Raw genomic sequence first — 20414 nt, 5'->3', positions numbered from 1 at the left:
TTCAGTGTTTATCAGTGTACTGTGACATCACTGTGTGCAGCATCTCTTCAGTGTTTATCAGTGTACTGTGATGTCTCTGTGTGCCGCATCTCTTCAGTGTTTATCAGTGTACTGTGATGTCACTGTGTGCCGCATCTCCTCAGTGTTTATCAGTGTACTGTGACGTCACTGTGTGCCGCATCTCTTCAGTGTTTATCAGTGTACTGTGACATCACTGTGTGCAGCATCTCTTCAGTGTTTATCAGTGTACTGTGATGTCACTGTGTGCCGCATCTCTTCAGTGTTTATCAGAGTACTGTGATGTTACTGTGTGCAGCATCTCTTCAGTGTTTATCAGTGTACTGTGATGTCTCTGTGTGCCGCATCTCTTCAGTGTTTATCAGTGTACTGTGACGTCACTGTGTGCCGCATCTCTTCAGTGTTTATCAGTGTACTGTGATGTTACTGTGTGCAGCATCTCTTCAGTGTTTATCAGTTTACTGTGATGTCACTGTGTGCCGCATCTCCTCAGTGTTTATCAGTGTACTGTGACGTCACTGTGTGCCGCATCTCCTCAGTGTTTATCAGTGTACTGTGACGTCACTGTGTGCCGCATCTCCTCAGTGTTTATCAGTGTACTGTGATGTCACTGTGTGCCGCATCTCCTCAGTGTTTATCAGTGTACTGTGATGTCACTGTGTGCCGCATCTCTTCAGTGTTTATCAGTGTACTGTGATGTCACTGTGTGCAGCATCTCTTCAGTGTTTATCAGTGTACTGTGATGTCACTGTGTGCAGCATCACCTCAGTGTTTATCAGTGTACTGTGATGTCACTGTGTGCAGCATCTCCTCAGTGTTTATCAGAGTACTGTGACTTCACTGTGTGCAGCATCTCTTCAGTATTTATCATCAGAGTACTGTGATGTCACTGTGTGCCGCATCTCCTAAGTGTTTATCAGTGTACTGTGATGTCACTGTGTGCAGCATCTCTTCAGTGTTTATCAGTGTACTGTGATGTCACTGTGTGCAGCATCACCTCAGTGTTTATCAGTGTACTGTGATGTCACTGTGTGCAGCATCTCCTCAGTGTTTATCAGAGTACTGTGACTTCACTGTGTGCAGCATCTCTTCAGTATTTATCATCAGAGTACTGTGATGTCACTGTGTGCCGCATCTCCTCAGTGTTTATCAGTGTACTGTGATGTCACTGTGTGCCGCATCTCCTCAGTGTTTATCAGTGTACTGTGACGTCACTGTGTGCCACATCTCTTCAGTGTTTATCAGTGTACTGTGATGTCACTGTGTGCCACATCTCTTCAGTGTTTATCAGTGTACTGTGATGTCACTGTGTGCAGCATCTCTTCAGTGTTTATCAGTGTACTGTGATGTCACTGTGTGCAGCATCTCTTCAGTGTTTATCAGTGTACTGTGATGTCACTGTGTGCAGCATCTCCTCAGTGTTTATCAGAGTACTGTGATGTCACTGTGTGCAGCATCTCCTCAGTGTTTATCAGTGTACTGTGACGTCACTGTGTGTCACATCTCCTCAGTGTTTATCAGTGTACTGTGACGTCACTGTGTGCCGTATCTCTTCAGTGTTTATCAGTGTACTGTGACGTCACTGTGTGCCACATCTCCTCAGTGTTTATCAGTGTACTGTGACGTCACTGTGTGCCACATCTCTTCAGTGTTTATCAGTGTACTGTGATGTCACTGTGTGCAGCATCTCTTCAGTGTTTATCAGTGTACTGTGATGTCACTGTGTGCCGCATCTCCTGTGTTTATCAGTGTACTGTGACGTCACTGTGTGCCGCATCTCCTCAGTGTTTATCAGTGTACTGTGATGTCACTGTGTGCAGCATCTCTTCAGTGTTTATCAGTGTACTGTGACGTCACTGTGTGCCGCATCTCCTCAGTGTTTATCAGTGTACTGTGATGTCACTGTGTGCAGCATCTCTTCAGTGTTTATCAGTGTACTGTGATGTCACTGTGTGCAGCATCTCTTCAGTGTTTATCAGTGTACTGTGATGTCACTGTGTGCAGCATCTCTTCGGTATTTATCAGTGTACTGTGACGTCACTGTGTGCCGCATCTCTTCAGTGTTTATCAGTGTACTGTGATGTCACTGTGTGCCGCATCTCTTCAGTGTTTATCAGTGTACTGTGATGTCACTGTGTGCAGCATCTCTTCAGTGTTTATCAGTGTACTGTGATGTCACTGTGTGCAGCATCTCTTCAGTGTTTATCAGTGTACTGTGATGTCACTGTGTGCAGCATCTCTTCAGTATTTATCAGTGTACTGTGATGTCACTGTGTGCCGCATCTCCTCAGTGTTTATCAGTGTACTGTGATGTCACTGTGTGCCGCATCTCCTCAGTGTTTATCAGTGTACTGTGACGTCACTGTGTGCAGCATCTCCTCAGTGTTTATCAGTGTACTGTGACGTCACTGTGTGCAGCATCTCCTCAGTGTTTATCAGAGTACTGTGATGTCACTGTGTGCCGCATCTCCTCAGTGTTTATCAGTGTACTGTGACGTCACTGTGTGCCGCATCTCCTCAGTGTTCATCAGTGTACTGTGACGTCACTGTGTGCAGCATCTCTTCAGTGTTTATCAGTGTACTGTGACGTCACTGTGTGCCGCATCTCCTCAGTGTTCATCAGTGTACTGTGATGTCACTGTGTGCAGCATCTCTTCAGTGTTTATCAGTGTACTGTGACGTCACTGTGTGCAGCATCTCCTCAGTGTTTATCAGAGTACTGTGACGTCACTGTGTGCAGCATCTCCTCAGTGTTTATCAGTGTACTGTGATGTCACTGTGTGCCGCATCTCTTCAGTGTTTATCAGTGTACTGTGATGTCACTGTGTGCAGCATCTCCTCAGTGTTTATCAGAGTACTGTGACTTCACTGTGTGCCGCATCTCTTCAGTGTTTATCAGTGTACTGTGATGTCACTGTGTGCCCCATCTCTTCAGTGTTTATCAGTGTACTGTGACGTCACCGTGTGCCGCATCTCCTCAGTGTCTATCAGAGTACTGTGATGTCACTGTGTGCCGCATCTCCTCAGTGTTTATCAGTGTACTGTGACGTCACTGTGTGCCGCATCTCCTCAGTGTTTATCAGAGTACTGTGATGTCACTGTGTGCCGCATCTCCTCAGTGTTTATCAGAGTACTGTGATGTCACTGTGTGCCGCATCTCCTCAGTGTTTATCAGTGTACTGTGATGTCACTGTGTGCCGCATCTCCTCAGTGTTTATCAGTGTACTGTGATGTCACTGTGTGCAGCATCTCCTCAGTGTTTATCAGTGTACTGTGACGTCACTGTGTGCCACATCTCTTCAGTGTTTATCAGTGTACTGTGATGTCACTGTGTGCCACATCTCTTCAGTGTTTATCAGTGTACTGTGATGTCACTGTGTGCCGCATCTCCTCAGTGTTTATCAGTGTACTGTGACGTCACTGTGTGCCGCATCTCCTCAGTGTTTATCAGTGTACTGTGATGTCACTGTGTGCCGCATCTCCTCAGTGTTTATCAGTGTACTGTGATGTCACTGTGTGCCGCATCTCCTCAGTGTTTATCAGTGTACTGTGATGTCACTGTGTGCCGCATCTCTTCAGTGTTTATCAGTGTACTGTGATGTCACTGTGTGCCGCATCTCTTCAGTGTTTATCAGTGTACTGTGATGTCACTGTGTGCAGCATCTCCTCAGTGTTTATCAGTGTACTGTGATGTCACTGTGTGCAGCATCACCTCAGTGTTTATCAGTGTACTGTGATGTCACTGTGTGCAGCATCTCTTCAGTGTTTATCAGAGTACTGTGACTTCACTGTGTGCAGCATCTCTTCAGTATTTATCATCAGAGTACTGTGATGTCACTGTGTGCCGCATCTCCTCAGTGTTTATCAGAGTACTGTGATGTCACTGTGTGCAGCATCTCCTCAGTGTTTATCAGTGTACTGTGACGTCACTGTGTGTCACATCTCCTCAGTGTTTATCAGTGTACTGTGACGTCACTGTGTGCCGTATCTCTTCAGTGTTTATCAGTGTACTGTGACGTCACTGTGTGCCACATCTCCTCAGTGTTTATCAGTGTACTGTGACGTCACTGTGTGCCACATCTCCTCAGTGTTTATCAGTGTACTGTGACGTCACTGTGTGCCACATCTCTTCAGTGTTTATCAGTGTACTGTGATGTCACTGTGTGCAGCATCTCCTCAGTGTTTATCAGTGTACTGTGACGTCACTGTGTGCCGCATCTCCTCAGTGTTTATCAGTGTACTGTGATGTCACTGTGTGCAGCATCTCTTCAGTGTTTATCAGTGTACTGTGACGTCACTGTGTGCCGCATCTCCTCAGTGTTTATCAGTGTACTGTGATGTCACTGTGTGCAGCATCTCTTCAGTGTTTATCAGTGTACTGTGATGTCACTGTGTGCAGCATCTCTTCAGTGTTTATCAGTGTACTGTGATGTCACTGTGTGCAGCATCTCTTCAGTATTTATCAGTGTACTGTGATGTCACTGTGTGCCGCATCTCTTCAGTGTTTATCAGTGTACTGTGATGTCACTGTGTGCAGCATCTCTTCAGTGTTTATCAGTGTACTGTGATGTCACTGTGTGCAGCATCTCTTCAGTGTTTATCAGTGTACTGTGATGTCACTGTGTGCAGCATCTCTTCAGTGTTTATCAGTGTACTGTGACGTCACTGTGTGCCGCATCTCCTCAGTGTTTATCAGTGTACTGTGATGTCACTGTGTGCCGCATCTCTTCAGTGTTTATCAGTGTACTGTGACATCACTGTGTGCAGCATCTCTTCAGTGTTTATCAGTGTACTGTGATGTCTCTGTGTGCCGCATCTCTTCAGTGTTTATCAGTGTACTGTGATGTCACTGTGTGCCGCATCTCCTCAGTGTTTATCAGTGTACTGTGACGTCACTGTGTGCCGCATCTCTTCAGTGTTTATCAGTGTACTGTGACATCACTGTGTGCAGCATCTCTTCAGTGTTTATCAGTGTACTGTGATGTCACTGTGTGCCGCATCTCTTCAGTGTTTATCAGAGTACTGTGATGTTACTGTGTGCAGCATCTCTTCAGTGTTTATCAGTGTACTGTGATGTCTCTGTGTGCCGCATCTCTTCAGTGTTTATCAGTGTACTGTGACGTCACTGTGTGCCGCATCTCTTCAGTGTTTATCAGTGTACTGTGATGTTACTGTGTGCAGCATCTCTTCAGTGTTTATCAGTGTACTGTGATGTCACTGTGTGCCGCATCTCCTCAGTGTTTATCAGTGTACTGTGACGTCACTGTGTGCCGCATCTCCTCAGTGTTTATCAGTGTACTGTGACGTCACTGTGTGCCGCATCTCCTCAGTGTTTATCAGTGTACTGTGATGTCACTGTGTGCCGCATCTCCTCAGTGTTTATCAGTGTACTGTGATGTCACTGTGTGCCGCATCTCTTCAGTGTTTATCAGTGTACTGTGATGTCACTGTGTGCAGCATCTCTTCAGTGTTTATCAGTGTACTGTGATGTCACTGTGTGCAGCATCACCTCAGTGTTTATCAGTGTACTGTGATGTCACTGTGTGCAGCATCTCCTCAGTGTTTATCAGAGTACTGTGACTTCACTGTGTGCAGCATCTCTTCAGTATTTATCATCAGAGTACTGTGATGTCACTGTGTGCCGCATCTCCTCAGTGTTTATCAGTGTACTGTGATGTCACTGTGTGCAGCATCTCTTCAGTGTTTATCAGTGTACTGTGATGTCACTGTGTGCAGCATCACCTCAGTGTTTATCAGTGTACTGTGATGTCACTGTGTGCAGCATCTCCTCAGTGTTTATCAGAGTACTGTGACTTCACTGTGTGCAGCATCTCTTCAGTATTTATCATCAGAGTACTGTGATGTCACTGTGTGCCGCATCTCCTCAGTGTTTATCAGTGTACTGTGATGTCACTGTGTGCCGCATCTCCTCAGTGTTTATCAGTGTACTGTGACGTCACTGTGTGCCACATCTCTTCAGTGTTTATCAGTGTACTGTGATGTCACTGTGTGCCACATCTCTTCAGTGTTTATCAGTGTACTGTGATGTCACTGTGTGCAGCATCTCTTCAGTGTTTATCAGTGTACTGTGATGTCACTGTGTGCAGCATCTCTTCAGTGTTTATCAGTGTACTGTGATGTCACTGTGTGCAGCATCTCCTCAGTGTTTATCAGAGTACTGTGATGTCACTGTGTGCAGCATCTCCTCAGTGTTTATCAGTGTACTGTGACGTCACTGTGTGTCACATCTCCTCAGTGTTTATCAGTGTACTGTGACGTCACTGTGTGCCGTATCTCTTCAGTGTTTATCAGTGTACTGTGACGTCACTGTGTGCCACATCTCCTCAGTGTTTATCAGTGTACTGTGACGTCACTGTGTGCCACATCTCTTCAGTGTTTATCAGTGTACTGTGATGTCACTGTGTGCAGCATCTCTTCAGTGTTTATCAGTGTACTGTGATGTCACTGTGTGCCGCATCTCCTGTGTTTATCAGTGTACTGTGACGTCACTGTGTGCCGCATCTCCTCAGTGTTTATCAGTGTACTGTGATGTCACTGTGTGCAGCATCTCTTCAGTGTTTATCAGTGTACTGTGACGTCACTGTGTGCCGCATCTCCTCAGTGTTTATCAGTGTACTGTGATGTCACTGTGTGCAGCATCTCTTCAGTGTTTATCAGTGTACTGTGATGTCACTGTGTGCAGCATCTCTTCAGTGTTTATCAGTGTACTGTGATGTCACTGTGTGCAGCATCTCTTCGGTATTTATCAGTGTACTGTGACGTCACTGTGTGCCGCATCTCTTCAGTGTTTATCAGTGTACTGTGATGTCACTGTGTGCCGCATCTCTTCAGTGTTTATCAGTGTACTGTGATGTCACTGTGTGCAGCATCTCTTCAGTGTTTATCAGTGTACTGTGATGTCACTGTGTGCAGCATCTCTTCAGTGTTTATCAGTGTACTGTGATGTCACTGTGTGCAGCATCTCTTCAGTATTTATCAGTGTACTGTGATGTCACTGTGTGCCGCATCTCCTCAGTGTTTATCAGTGTACTGTGATGTCACTGTGTGCCGCATCTCTTCAGTGTTTATCAGTGTACTGTGATGTCACTGTGTGCAGCATCTCTTCAGTGTTTATCAGTGTACTGTGATGTCACTGTGTGCAGCATCACCTCAGTGTTTATCAGTGTACTGTGATGTCACTGTGTGCAGCATCTCCTCAGTGTTTATCAGAGTACTGTGACTTCACTGTGTGCAGCATCTCTTCAGTATTTATCATCAGAGTACTGTGATGTCACTGTGTGCCGCATCTCCTCAGTGTTTATCAGAGTACTGTGATGTCACTGTGTGCAGCATCTCCTCAGTGTTTATCAGTGTACTGTGACGTCACTGTGTGCCGCATCTCCTCAGTGTTTATCAGTGTACTGTGACGTCACTGTGTGCAGCATCTCTTCAGTGTTTATCAGTGTACTGTGATGTCTCTGTGTGCAGCATCTCTTCAGTGTTTATCAGTGTACTGTGATGTTACTGTGTGCAGCATCTCTTCAGTGTTTATCAGTGTACTGTGATGTTACTGTGTGCAGCATCTCCTCAGTGTTTATCAATGTACTGTGACGTCACTGTGTGCCGCATCTCCTCAGTGTTTATCAGTGTACTGTGATGTCACTGTGTGCCGCATCTCTTCAGTGTTTATCAGTGTACTGTGACGTCACTGTGTGCCACATCTCTTCAGTGTTTATCAGTGTACTGTGATGTCACTGTGTGCCGCATCTCCTCAGTGTTTATCAGTGTACTGTGATGTCACTGTGTGCCGCATCTCTTCAGTGTTTATCAGTGTACTGTGACGTCACTGTGTGCCACATCTCCTCAGTGTTTATCAGTGTACTGTGATGTCACTGTGTGCAGCATCTCTTCAGTGTTTATCAGTGTACTGTGATGTCACTGTGTGCAGCATCTCTTCAGTGTTTATCAGTGTACTGTGACGTCACTGTGTGCCGCATCTCCTCAGTGTTTATCAGTGTACTGTGACGTCACTGTGTGCCGCATCTCCTCAGTGTTTATCAGTGTACTGTGATGTCACTGTGTGCAGCATCTCTTCAGTGTTTATCAGTGTACTGTGACGTCACTGTGTGCCGCATCTCTTCAGTGTTTATCAGTGTACTGTGATGTCTCTGTGTGTATAATCCCTGTGCTGTGACGTCACTGTGTGTATAATCCCTGCGCTGTGACGTCACTGTGTGTATAATCCCTGCGCTGTGACGTCACTGTGTGTATAATCCCTGCGCTGTGACGTCACTGTGTGTATAATCCCTGCGCTGTGACGTCACTGTGTGTATAATCCCTGCGCTGTGACGTCACTGTGTGTATAATCCCTGCGCTGCAGCTGACAGAACTGAGATCCCTACCTCAGGATGTTTGGTCCAGGCTCATTCATCTCATAGAACTGCAGCTATGAAATCCTGAGCGTATTGCAGCAAATACTAGCAAAATGGATAAGAGTTTACCAAAAATCCTCACACTTCATAAAATCCACATGGAAATGAACCTACAGTGCACAATTCAAATCCGCACAGTGGTAATATATGATTTCACCATGTGTAACTGATCGTGGCTGAATTCCACAGCAAATCCACACGCTACATGTAGAGTCTGATATAAATCCACAACTGGTAATCCTCTGTGGAAAATATTACCCTAGGAATACTGAGGGGCCTTCCAGCTCTCTCATAGATTGTCACCCAGCTTTCCTGGTCTCCTAGTCCTGAGGAGAACATATCTCAGTACGGGAACATATAGAGGTTATCAGAGGATTTAGCCATTCAGGAGTCTTATGGCAGCTCCTAGGAGGAGAACTGTGTGGTATACAGCCTGTCACCCAGCTTTCCTGAGGAGAATATATCTAAGTATGGGAACATATAGCGAAGTCATCAGATGATTTGGCCATTCAGTAGTCTTAGTTCTCATAGGAGCTGCAACCTGGCTTTCCAAGACTCCTGAATGGGTAAATCATATGATAACGTATCTAAATGTTCCTATACTGAGATAAATTCTCCTCAGGAGACCAGGAAAGCTGGGTGACAGACAGCCTGTATACCACACAGCTCTCCTAGGAGCTGCCACCCGGCTTTCTGTGTGGTATACAGGCTGTCACCCAGCTTTCCTAGAAAGGGACAGAACTAAGAAATGGCCGAATGGTAACTGCAGGGATGCAGACATCCCAACCTGCAAAAACTCATTTCAGGGAGGTGCACTTCTCATTTCAGGGAGGTTTTTTGTTTTGGTTTTTTTTCACGAACTTTTTATTACATTTTCCAAACATATGCAGTATCTGCACACTTTTCTCTATGGTGTGGAGGACTGGGCTCATTACCCTGCCCCAAATTATCATATTTATATATATGATTAAAGCATCCAGGGGGTGTGAATTTAACACTGGGGTAAATAATATAATTAAAATGGAGGGTTAAATGTGTAAATGTATTAAAAAAAATAATAATGCATCTCTTTCAATAGTTATATAGCTACTGAATGAGACAGAAGGGATGCCTTTAACATATATATCTCCTTGAGAAGCCAATTTGACCCTAAAGGGTTAATTCAACCTGTAATCTAAACTCTGTCCTGTCACTTCTCTTATCTCTCTGCTCTGCTATCTGACTGAGATAAACCTTTCTGGGAGATATTGTTTCACATGCGGGTGTCAGGGAGCTGCTATCTAATAGCGGGAGACTCCCTGAACCTCCGGGAGAGTTGAGATCCTTGGGGATGGCGCACGGTGCAGGAATGGCCACCAGTTGTGGCTAGCAGGAGCTCCGGCCTAATGACGGCAGCAGGTATGCAGCTCCCCGCTGGGTTCATGGCCGTAGCAGGCAGACATTACAAACTTTGAGCCTGTCGGATAAGTGCAGAGCGCATCATTTACCGCCGCAGAGCCGGCCGTGCAGGGGCCTGGCAGTACTTGGTGCCCTGGGATGTTGCGCTGCCCGATCATGTCCCCTGCTGTATACAACAGGAGGAATGATGATGGGTTGATTGTCTTCCCTCCACTTCGCCATTTTCAACTGCCCTGGAGATGACGCACGGCGACATCAGCTCGCTGCGACCGATAGACGGCGAGAGAGAGTGGCCAAACCACGATGGAGCCGAAGCTGAGGGGTCCGGGCAGGGTGGCAGTCCGAGCCTGGGCACAAGTGATAAAAAAAAAAAAAAAAAGGTTTCATTTTGCTCGCGGTCTTAACCCTCCAGTGGCTGCGCCCGGCTGCTGGTGTGCTGGGCCTGTTTTCCATCAGGGGCAAATACCCAGGCAAATACCCCAAATTTCTGGTCGCCATGGCGACCTGGGATGTGTCGAGCCCTGAGTTATGCACATTTGGCATCAGTTTGAGCCATTTCCGTCTGAGATCCGTTTTTTAGATGGAAAAAAAGTCCTGCATGCATAATTTTTTTTTATAATATCCTCGAACTTATAAAGATTTCATATAAGAATATACAAGAACCAGGACTTTGCATAAAAAAACACAAGGGCAACATAACAATACAAGAAAACATGAAGAGCACAGCGGATGAAATAAAACGAGCATACGAGGCAGAATAACAGCTCAAACTATGCGTACAGGCGAGCGCGGCACACCAGAGACATAATGGAAACTGACAACGCATTTCAGGTGGAGGTGATACGGGGGATCCAGACAATAACGCCAGACACATATAGGAGCATAAGAAAGAAAAGAAGGGAAGAAACAAAACGGCAAGCCACCTGAATGCTAAATACGTAGGGCAGTGTGCACAGTAACTACGCCTCATTATTTTTCTCGGACCTGTTTGGCGGCTGACTGGTCACCTCTGCTGCAAGACAAAATCTTTTTTTTGGGAGCTACAAAAAAGCTATAATAGATCGGCACTAACTAGAAAATCAGCTTACGGGTTTTGCTCCCTGTCCTGTACGTAGTCAGTGGCCTTCACCCACAGATAACAGCTACAGGAGCCGGACCCGAGATGATCAGGTGTCGGGTTGTCTTCATAAGATAAATCCCTTCAAGCGTTTTTTTTTTTACATGAATTTGACTCTTTTGAAAAGTCAGGTAGCCAAGACCCCAAAATGAAATAGAAAAAGGAAAATCCGTAGCTCACCAGACCCGTGCTTGGTATCCCACAGACTGGGCAGTGGTGCTCAGACTTGTAACGCTGAATGGGAATGAACCTTCCGCATTCGCCGGATCAATTAAAACAAAAAATCTTTATTTAGTACATTAAAAACATCCAAAGCCTTGGTGGCATTGAAACCAACGCGTTTCGGGTGAATCTGATGTCTTTTAGATGATCGGATTCACCCGAAACACATTGGTTACGATATTACCATGTTACCATGACTTGGATATTTTTAATGGACTAAATAAAGATTTTTTTATTTTTTTTTTTTAAAGGATCCAGCGAGCGCCGAAGGTTCGTTCTCATTTTACATGTCAGGCAGCCGTGTCCACTAGGACAATCACTAGGACCCCGACAGTCTCAAGATCAGTGATTTAAAGAGGAGCTGTCACCTCATGTCTGTTTTAGGTAACTACTTGCATTTCCCACTGAAATAACAGTTCTGGAGCATCTGTTCTTATGACCATTGCTTTATTATTCCTGCTAGAAGTTATGTATGAATTGCTAGCAGTTTGCAATGAAGGTCCAGTTGGGGGGGGGGGGTGTATTCCTGCACAGTCTGATTGGATAGTGACAGACTGTGTAGAGATACAACCACGACTGGTAACACCCATCTGGATCGTCACTGCAGGCTGCCAGTAATTCATTTATAACTTATAGCAGGAATAATAAAGGAATGACACATCAGAAAATTATAGGAATAGATACTAGAGGATTGTTATTACATGGGGAATGTAAGTGGTTACTAAAACAGTCAGGAGAGGGGAGGGGCCCTCTATAACATTGAGGATGTGCAAATAACCTACCAGATATGTGTCAATTTTTAGAAAACACCCCTTTAAAAGGGTTTTCTGGGACTTTCATTGATGGCCGACTCATAGCATAAGACATGAATATTAGATTGAAGGGGTCCAACCCCCGACACCCCCCAGGATCAGCTGATTGAGGGGGAATGAGTGCCACGTCCCCTTCATTGTTTGCCAGGCACCACTCCGGACTTGTAGTAATGGCTGTGCTTGTATTCATGTGAATAGGACTGAGCTGCAAAAGGGATTCCTGGCACCTTCCACCTATCAGCTGATTAAAGGCACTGCAGGACTCCGGCATCCCCTTTAAGGGTTCAGCTACATGCCAATTTTGGCTGCGACAGCTGTAATGTGACCAAAGTTGGCATGGTAGGGCGGCTGCCATAGGAATGAATGGGGTCGCAGCACGACTAGCACGTTTGCTACGACCATGACACACAAAAGATCCAACACTGATGGATTTTTTTGCATTCATGGGTCGCGGGTGCAGCAAACATGTCAGTGGCACTGCGACCCATTCATTCCTATGGTCCCCGCTACACTGCGATACTTGGGCAGGACAAGGGGGTATATGTCGTGCCCAATTTTGCTGCGGTTCTGTGTCGGCTATTACAGTTCAGTCCCATTCACTTGAATGGGACTCGGATGCAGAGAGCTGCATGTACAGAGCTGGATCTGGTAATCAATGAAGGGGAAAGGGAGCTCTGACTCATGTGGGGAAGGATGGGGCAGGTAGGAGGCTCTTTGCTGGAGGTTCGGCCTCCATCGACCTCATAATGATTGCCTATCCTAAGGAAAGTGCATTGACTTTAAAGTTCTGGACAAAACCCTATAACCCTATATAATAAGTGATCTGCAATACTGTACAGGAGCACATGAAAACATTAACCCCTTAGGGACACAGCCTTTTTACACCTTAGGACCAGGCCATTTTTTGCAAATCTGACCAGTGTCACTTTAAGTGCTGATAACTTTAAAACGCTTTGACTTATCCAGGCCGTTCTGAGATTGTTTTTTCGTCACATATTGTACTTCATGACACTGGTAAAATGAAGTCAAAAAAATTATTTTTTTTGCACAAAATAATACCTAATTTACCAAAAAATCTCAAAAATTTGCAAATTTCAAAGTTTCAGTTTCTCTACTTCTGTAATACATAGTAATACCCCCAAAAATTGTGATGATTTGACATCCCCCATATGTCTACTTCATGTTTGTAGCATTTTGGGAATGATATTTTATTTTTTGGGGATGTTACAAGGCTTAGAAGTTTAGAAGCAAATTTTGAAAATTTTCAGAAATCTTCAAAATCCCACTTTTTATGGACCAGTTCAGGTTTGAAGTCATATTGTGAGGCTTAGATAATAGAAAACTCCCAAAAATGACCCCATCTAAGAAACTACACCCCTCAAGGTATTCAAAACTGATTTTACATACGTCGTTAACCCTTTAGGTGTTGCACAAGAGTTATTGGCAAATGGGGATGAAATTTGAGAATTTCATTTTTTTGTTTATTTTTCCATTTTCACCCATTTTTTCCACTAACAAAGCAAGGGTTAACAGCCAAACAAGACTGTATCTTTATTGCCCTGACTCTGCCGTTTACAGAAACACCCAATATGTGGCCGTAAACTACTGTACGGCCACACAGCGGGGCGTAGAGTGAAAGGTGCGCCGTTTGGTTTTTGGAAGGCTGATTTTTATGGACTGGTTTATTTACACCATGTCTCATTTGAAGCCCCCTGATGCACCCCTAGAGTAGAAACTCCATAAAAGTGACCCCATCTAAGAAACTACACCCCTCAAGGTATTCAAAACTGATTTTACATACGTCGTTAACCCTTTAGGTGTTGCACAAGAGTTATTGGCAAATGGGGATGAAATTTGAAAATTTCATTTTTTTGCCTTATTTTCCATTTTAACCCATTTTTTCCACTAACAAAGCAAGGGTTAACAGCCAAACAAGACTGTATCTTTATTGCCCTGACTCTGCCATTTACATAAACACCCCATATGTGGCCGTACACTACTGTACGGCCACACAGCGGGGCGTAGAGTGAAAGGTGCGCCGTTTGGTTTTTGGAAGTCAGATTTTGCTGGACTGGTTTTTTGACACCATGTCCCATTTGAAGCCCCCTGATGCACCCCTAGAGTAGAAACTCCATAAAAGTGACCCCATCTAAGAAACTACACCCCTCAAGGTATTCAAAACTGATTTTACATACATTTTTAACCCTTTAGGTGTTGCACAAGATTTAATGGAAAATAGAGATACAATTTCCAAATTTCACTTTTTTGGCAGATTTTCCATTTTAATATTTTTTTTCCAGTTACAAAGAAAGGGTTAACAGCCAAACAAAACTCATTATTCATGGCCCTAATTCTGTAGTTTACAGAAACACCCCATATGTGGTCGTAAACTGCTGTACGGGCACACGGCAGGGCGCAGAAGGAAAGGAATGCCATACGGTTTTTGGAAGGCAGATTTTGCTGGACTGGTTTTATTGTCCCATTTGAAGCCCCCCTGATGCACCCCTAGAGTAGAAACTCAAAAAAAGTGACCCCATTTTAGAAACTACGGGATAGGGTGGCAGTTTTGTTGGTACTAGTTTAGGGTACATATGATTTTTGGTTGCTCTATATTACACTTTTTGTGCGGCAAGGTAACAAGAAATACCTTTTTGGCACAGTTTTTTTTTTTGTTATTTACAACATTTATCTGACAGGGTAGATCATGTGGTAATTTTATAGAGCAGGTTGTCACGGACGCGGCGATACCTAATATGTATACAATTTTTTTTATTTATGTAAGTTTTACACAATGATTTCATTTTTAAAACAAAAAAAGTTTTAGTGTCTCCATAGTCTAAGAGCCATAGTTGTTTCAGTTTTTGGGCGATTATCTTGAGTAGGGTCTCATTTTTTGCGGGATGAGATGACAGTTTGATTGGCACTATTTTGGGGTGCATATGATTTTTTGATCGCTTGCTATTGCACTTTTTGTGATGTAAGATGACCAAAAATTGCTTTTTTTACACCGTTTTTATTTTTATTTTTTTACGGTGGTCACCTGAGGGGTTAGGTCATGTGATATTTTTATAGAGCCGGTCCATACGGACGCGGCGATACCTAATATGTATACTTTTTTTTATTTATGTAAGTTTTACACAATGATTTCATTTTTGAAACAAAAAAAATGATGTTTTAGTGTTTTCATAGTCTAAGAGCCATAGTTTTTTCAGTTTTTGGGCGATTATCTTAAGTAGGGTCTCATTTTTTGCGGGATGAGATGACGGTTTGATTGTTACAATTTTGGCGTACATGCGACTTTTTTGATCACTTTTATTACCTTTTTTTGGGAAGTAAGGTGGGCAAAATTTCTATTTTATCATAGTTTTTAATTTTTTATTTTTATGGCGTTCACCGTTCGGGTAAAGTAACATTACCGTTTTATAGATCAGGTCGTTACGGACGCGGCGATACCAAACATGTGTAGGGAATTTAATTTTTTTCATTTTTAATCAGTGATAAATGTGTTTTTTGATTTTTACTTTTTTTTCACTTTTTTTAACTTTTTTTTTTACCCAGACCCACTTGGCTCTTGAAGATCCAGTGGGTCTGATGTCTATATAATACAGTACTGTACTCTATATAGGGTACTGCACTGTATTTTACTTACACTGAACAGATCTATGCTTTCAGCACAGATCTGTTCAGCACCATGGACAGCAGGACGCCTGAGCAGGCGTCCTGTTGCCATGGGAACCTTCCCCGTCTGCCACAACTTCGCAGACGGGGAAGGGTAAGGACTGGGGTGTCGGGGGGCTGTCTGGGGGCTCTCTCCCTCTCCCATCGGGGGGCTGCAAAGGCACAGCAGCCCCCCGATCGGAGAGGGAGGGAGCTCCCTGCGCTGTTAACCTTTTCCATACAGCGGTCCGTACGGACCGCTGTATGGAAAGGGTTAAACGGCTGACATCGCATCAAAGATGTCAGCCGTTTATACCAGGGTGCCAGCAATGTGCTGGCACCCTGGTATACCCACTCTACACCAACGATTACGCAATGGGAGGCGGGCGGGGGATTGCGATCCCGCCTGCCGCACCGCCCGCCTCCCGCACCGCCCGCAACCCTCCCCCTGCACCACCCGCCGCCATCAATTCATGCAGGGGTGCAGGGGGAGGAATAACATATATATTCTGGGCATTGTAAAGTTTCTGATCCCCGCGGTCAGGGACCGCAGGGATCAGAAACGGCAAAAAGCGCATCAAACCGCAGGTCTGAACTGACCTGCGGTTTGTTGCGATCGCCGACATGGGGGGGTCACGGGACCCCCCCGCGCATTTAGCCTAGGTGCCTGCTCAATGATTTGTGCAGGCACCTTGTTCCGATCACTGCCAGCCGGGCGGCAGTGATCGAAACAACACATGACGTACCGGTACGTCATGTGTCCTTAAGTACCAGGGCATCATGACGTACCGGTACGTCATGTGTCCTGAAGAGGTTAAAGGGGTTGTCCCACAAAAAATATTCTGTAGTTTTCAAACCAGCACCTGGATCTGAATACTTGTGTAACTGCATGTAATTAAAAATGTATCATAGCCACTATGTATCTGTATGGCGCCACCTGCTGTTTATATTTTTTTTCTTATTCCTACTCACTGAGAAGGCTGCACATGCTCAGTTTCATCCTTCAACTGCCCCCTGTGATAGGGAGAGAATGGACACGCCCCCTGAGCTGTGATAGGGACAGCTGAGACACGCCTCCTGAGCTGTGATAGGGAGAGCTGAGAAACGCCTCCTGAGCTGTGATAAGGAGAGCATGGACACGCCTCCTGAGCTGTGATAAGGAGAGCATGGACACGCCCCCCTGAGCTGCAGCAGAGGTCAGCGTGATATAAATCTAGCAGAGCAATGAATGGGGAGATCTCTGGATCCATGTGAGGTACAGGGCTGGTTCTTTATTTTATTTACAGTATTTACTAGTTTTTTATTTTATTTACAGTATTTATGGGATAACTCACTTTAAGGCCTCTTGCACACAAACGTTTTTTTCCGTTTACGATCCGTTTTTTGCATTCTGTATAGGTGAACCATTCATTTGAATGGATACGCAACAAAAAACGGAAGGTACTCCATATGCCTTCCGTTTATGTATCTCTGTTCAAAGACAGAACATGTCCGCATAACGGACAAGGATAGTACTGTTCTATAAGGGGCCAGCTGTTCCGTTCCGCAAAAAACTGAATGCACACGGACGTCATCCATATTTTTTGCGGATCAGTTTTTTGCGGGCCACAAAATACTGAAAAAGCCATACGGTCGTGTGCAAGAGGCCTAAGACTGAGAGGCAGCTGCAAAATAACAGTAGCCATTTCTTCACCTACTGCGTGACCTGAGCGAACTGAAGATCAGCTGAACATAAGGAGATCCCCATCTCGTCTGTGCCTACAGAGGAAGAGGCAGACAGCGTCCTTGGATTCCAAATAGAAAAGGAGAGTATAGGAGAAAGCAATCCGAGCATTGTGAAGGACACATACACTCCAGTGACACGTATGACACAACACTGTTAGCGAGAGGCTCTCCATCGCTGTAGACGACCTTGCAGACAAAATGAAATTACAAGAATTGGTTGACTACAGCAATAAACCCCCCACACGTCTGGAAGACATTTTATAATTTTTTTTACTTGCAGACATGTCAAGTGGTGGTATCCATTTACTTCTTTCAATGAAATGTACCAATTATACTGCCAGACATGAAAATCCAAGGTCAAAACGCACAGCCATGAAACGCGCGGGAGACTAGTACTTCATTATTATCAAGTATTGTAGGGGTTTCCACAAGCTGCATTAGTAGTGCAGCAATTTATTTTATGGCTAATATAAAAAAAATGAATCAGTCTTGATTAAAATATCTTACTGCAGACCATGCGTGAACCCTACCGGTAAAGCTGGGGGTACCCGCGATTGAGGCAGGACTGGCCGACCATCTAAGGCTACTTTCACATTGAGGATTTCAAAACCGGAATTAAACGGATCCGTGCCATTTAATACATCCGGATGCACCCGTTTAGGATGAATCTGGTTGTATTAAATCAAAACTGAACAAACAGTATACGGTATGTAAATCACTGTAAGTCAATGGGTGCTGGATCAGTTTTTTTGCAAAAAAAACGGTACCGTTGATTTAAATTGAGTCTCATGTCAGATCCGATTTGTTCTGTTTCGCAAACTGGACACAAAACCGCAGCTTGCAGCAGTTTTGTGTCCGGCACTAGAATAACACAGTTGACTAGATAGACATACTACCAGGATACAACAGGCTGACAGAGGCCTGGTATACACAGAGGCCGCAGGGTGAATGGGCGTCTATGGATAGGTTTAACATATACTGTAGCTTTCCTGGTGCATACACTAAATGTACCCTGAAAACCCTAAAGGAAGTATTGTGAATCATATGGGGAGGCTGTGGTGGATATTCTCCATATAAACACAAATGGGGGCTAGGGAAGCACCGTGAGGGTCTTCCCACTGACTTCCATGGGTGGTGACCATGCATGTGCTGCCACCTCTCTTGTGACTGTGGTCACTAGTCCTTTCTCTAAGGTCTCATGCACACGACCGTTATTGTGTTCTGTTCCGCAAAATGGGGTTCAGTGATCCGTTTTTGTTTCCGTGTGTCTTCCTTTATTTTTGGAGGATCACCAGACATAAAGGAATGTAAAAAAAAAGTCTAAGACAGGTTTGCCATGCAAATGATAGGGATGACAATCTTGTGTGCCTCCGCGTTTTTTAGGGGTCCCATTGACTTGAATGGGTCCGCGAGCCGTTTTCTGCGAAAATAATAGGACAGGTTATATTTTTTTGACGGACTGGAACCACGGATCACGGACGCGGATGGCAAACGGTGCATTAGCCGAGTTATCAACGGGTCCGCAGAAAATCACGAAAAACAGCGCAACAGACACGGAATAAAACAATGGTTGTGTGCACGAGGCCTAAGGCCCGATCCGTTTTTTTTTGTTTTTTGTTTTTTTTGCGGATAGGATGCGGGCCCATTTATTTCAATGTGTCCGCAAAAAACGCAGACAGCACACCGTGTGCTGTCCGCATCAGTATGCCCGTTCCATTGCTCCGCAAAAAAAATAGTGCGTGTCCTATTTTTTTTTCTACTTTGCGGACAAGGATAGGCATTATTACAATGGATCCGCAAACAAAAAAACGGATGCCATACAGAACGTCACCCGTTTTTTTTTTTGCAGATCCGCAATTTGCAGACCGCAAAACACATACAGTCGTGTGCATGTAGCCTAAAACTCGTAGGTTTCTTCTAACATAGACAGACAAATCAGGAGATGAGTACTCACATGTAGACTTCCCGTGGGTCTTTTCACAATTTGGACAGTGGTAGATATCAATATCGGGAGCTTCATCTTCCTCCACATCAACGCAGCTGTAAAACAACAAAGCACAAAGTGAGTCTTCTGATCAGTGTCCTCATTAACTTCCAGAGCTCCTGTCAATCTCTACTTCTCCACAATGTGAAGGAACGTAACGCGACACTTCCCTGCAGGCAGTTTACCTCCGATATGAAATTGAACACCCCCCTTTCAGCATTTTGTATGGATCCTTAGACTCTGAGGTTCTCACCTCTCTGCTGACCAGGAAATACAAGTCTTGTGTGCGTCTCATTTACAAGATCTCATTTGTACTGACACTTCCACCTGGGTTTTTTCAAAATAAAATCCCTATCCATTGAGTCAAATGAACATCATTAATAGCCTATTCACATTGCAACATACACCTGGCATATGCCCTGGCAAAAAGTTCTTGTTGAACATATCGATGGACACCCACTCACCCAACGGAAGTCAAAAGTATGCCATTTAGACCTCTGTGGGGCCAGTACACATCGGCATATCTTGTTCTTGGCTGTAGAGTCTGGTAGTCTACACTATTCCATACAAAGGCACGTATACCATACAGAGTATAAGGCTACCTTCACATCTGCGTAATTCATTCCGGCAGGCTGTTACGCCAGAGAATGAATTGGATCTGTTGCAGACGGACCCCAAAGTATAATGGGGTCCGCAGACATGCGGAGAACCCGCCGGACACAAATCGCTGCATGCTGTGGATTGTGTCCAGACGATTCTCTGCTTGCCGGCCGGAACCTGATGTGAAGGTAGCCTAAGCTTTATAATTTAACATGGTAGCCTACAAGCCACTGTACATCTATACCACCGTCCCGAACAGTCCTGAATTTGCTGGGATTATATTGAATTTTCAGAGAAAATCCCAGCAAATTCAGTTTGTCCCACCCTAAAATAGGTGGGACTTATGTAAACCCCCGCCATAAGTGGGTAGTCCCAGGTGAGGCTTGGGGTGTACCCAGGAGCAGGGCTTAACTGATCCAAATTATCCAACAGTAATGTTGGTAAGTCTG

General features: G+C 44.7%; 1 protein-coding gene across 4 annotated transcripts in view; it reads right to left on the bottom strand.

The window, feature by feature from the left end:
• Positions 1–20414, bottom strand: part of PHF2 (PHD finger protein 2) — a 234392-nt gene that overhangs the window by 101830 nt on the left and 112148 nt on the right. For all 4 annotated transcript variants that reach the window (XM_044300454.1, XM_044300455.1, XM_044300456.1 and 1 more), the window contains exon 2: positions 19336–19421. In XM_044300454.1, the coding sequence (XP_044156389.1) occupies positions 19336–19421 (86 nt within the window). The remainder of the gene's footprint in view (positions 1–19335; positions 19422–20414) is intronic.

Source organism: Bufo gargarizans, chromosome 7 (assembly GCF_014858855.1).
Source record: "Bufo gargarizans isolate SCDJY-AF-19 chromosome 7, ASM1485885v1, whole genome shotgun sequence".
In the NCBI taxonomy this organism is placed as follows: domain Eukaryota; kingdom Metazoa; phylum Chordata; class Amphibia; order Anura; family Bufonidae; genus Bufo; species Bufo gargarizans.
This window is presented reverse-complemented; position numbering and strand designations above follow the sequence as displayed.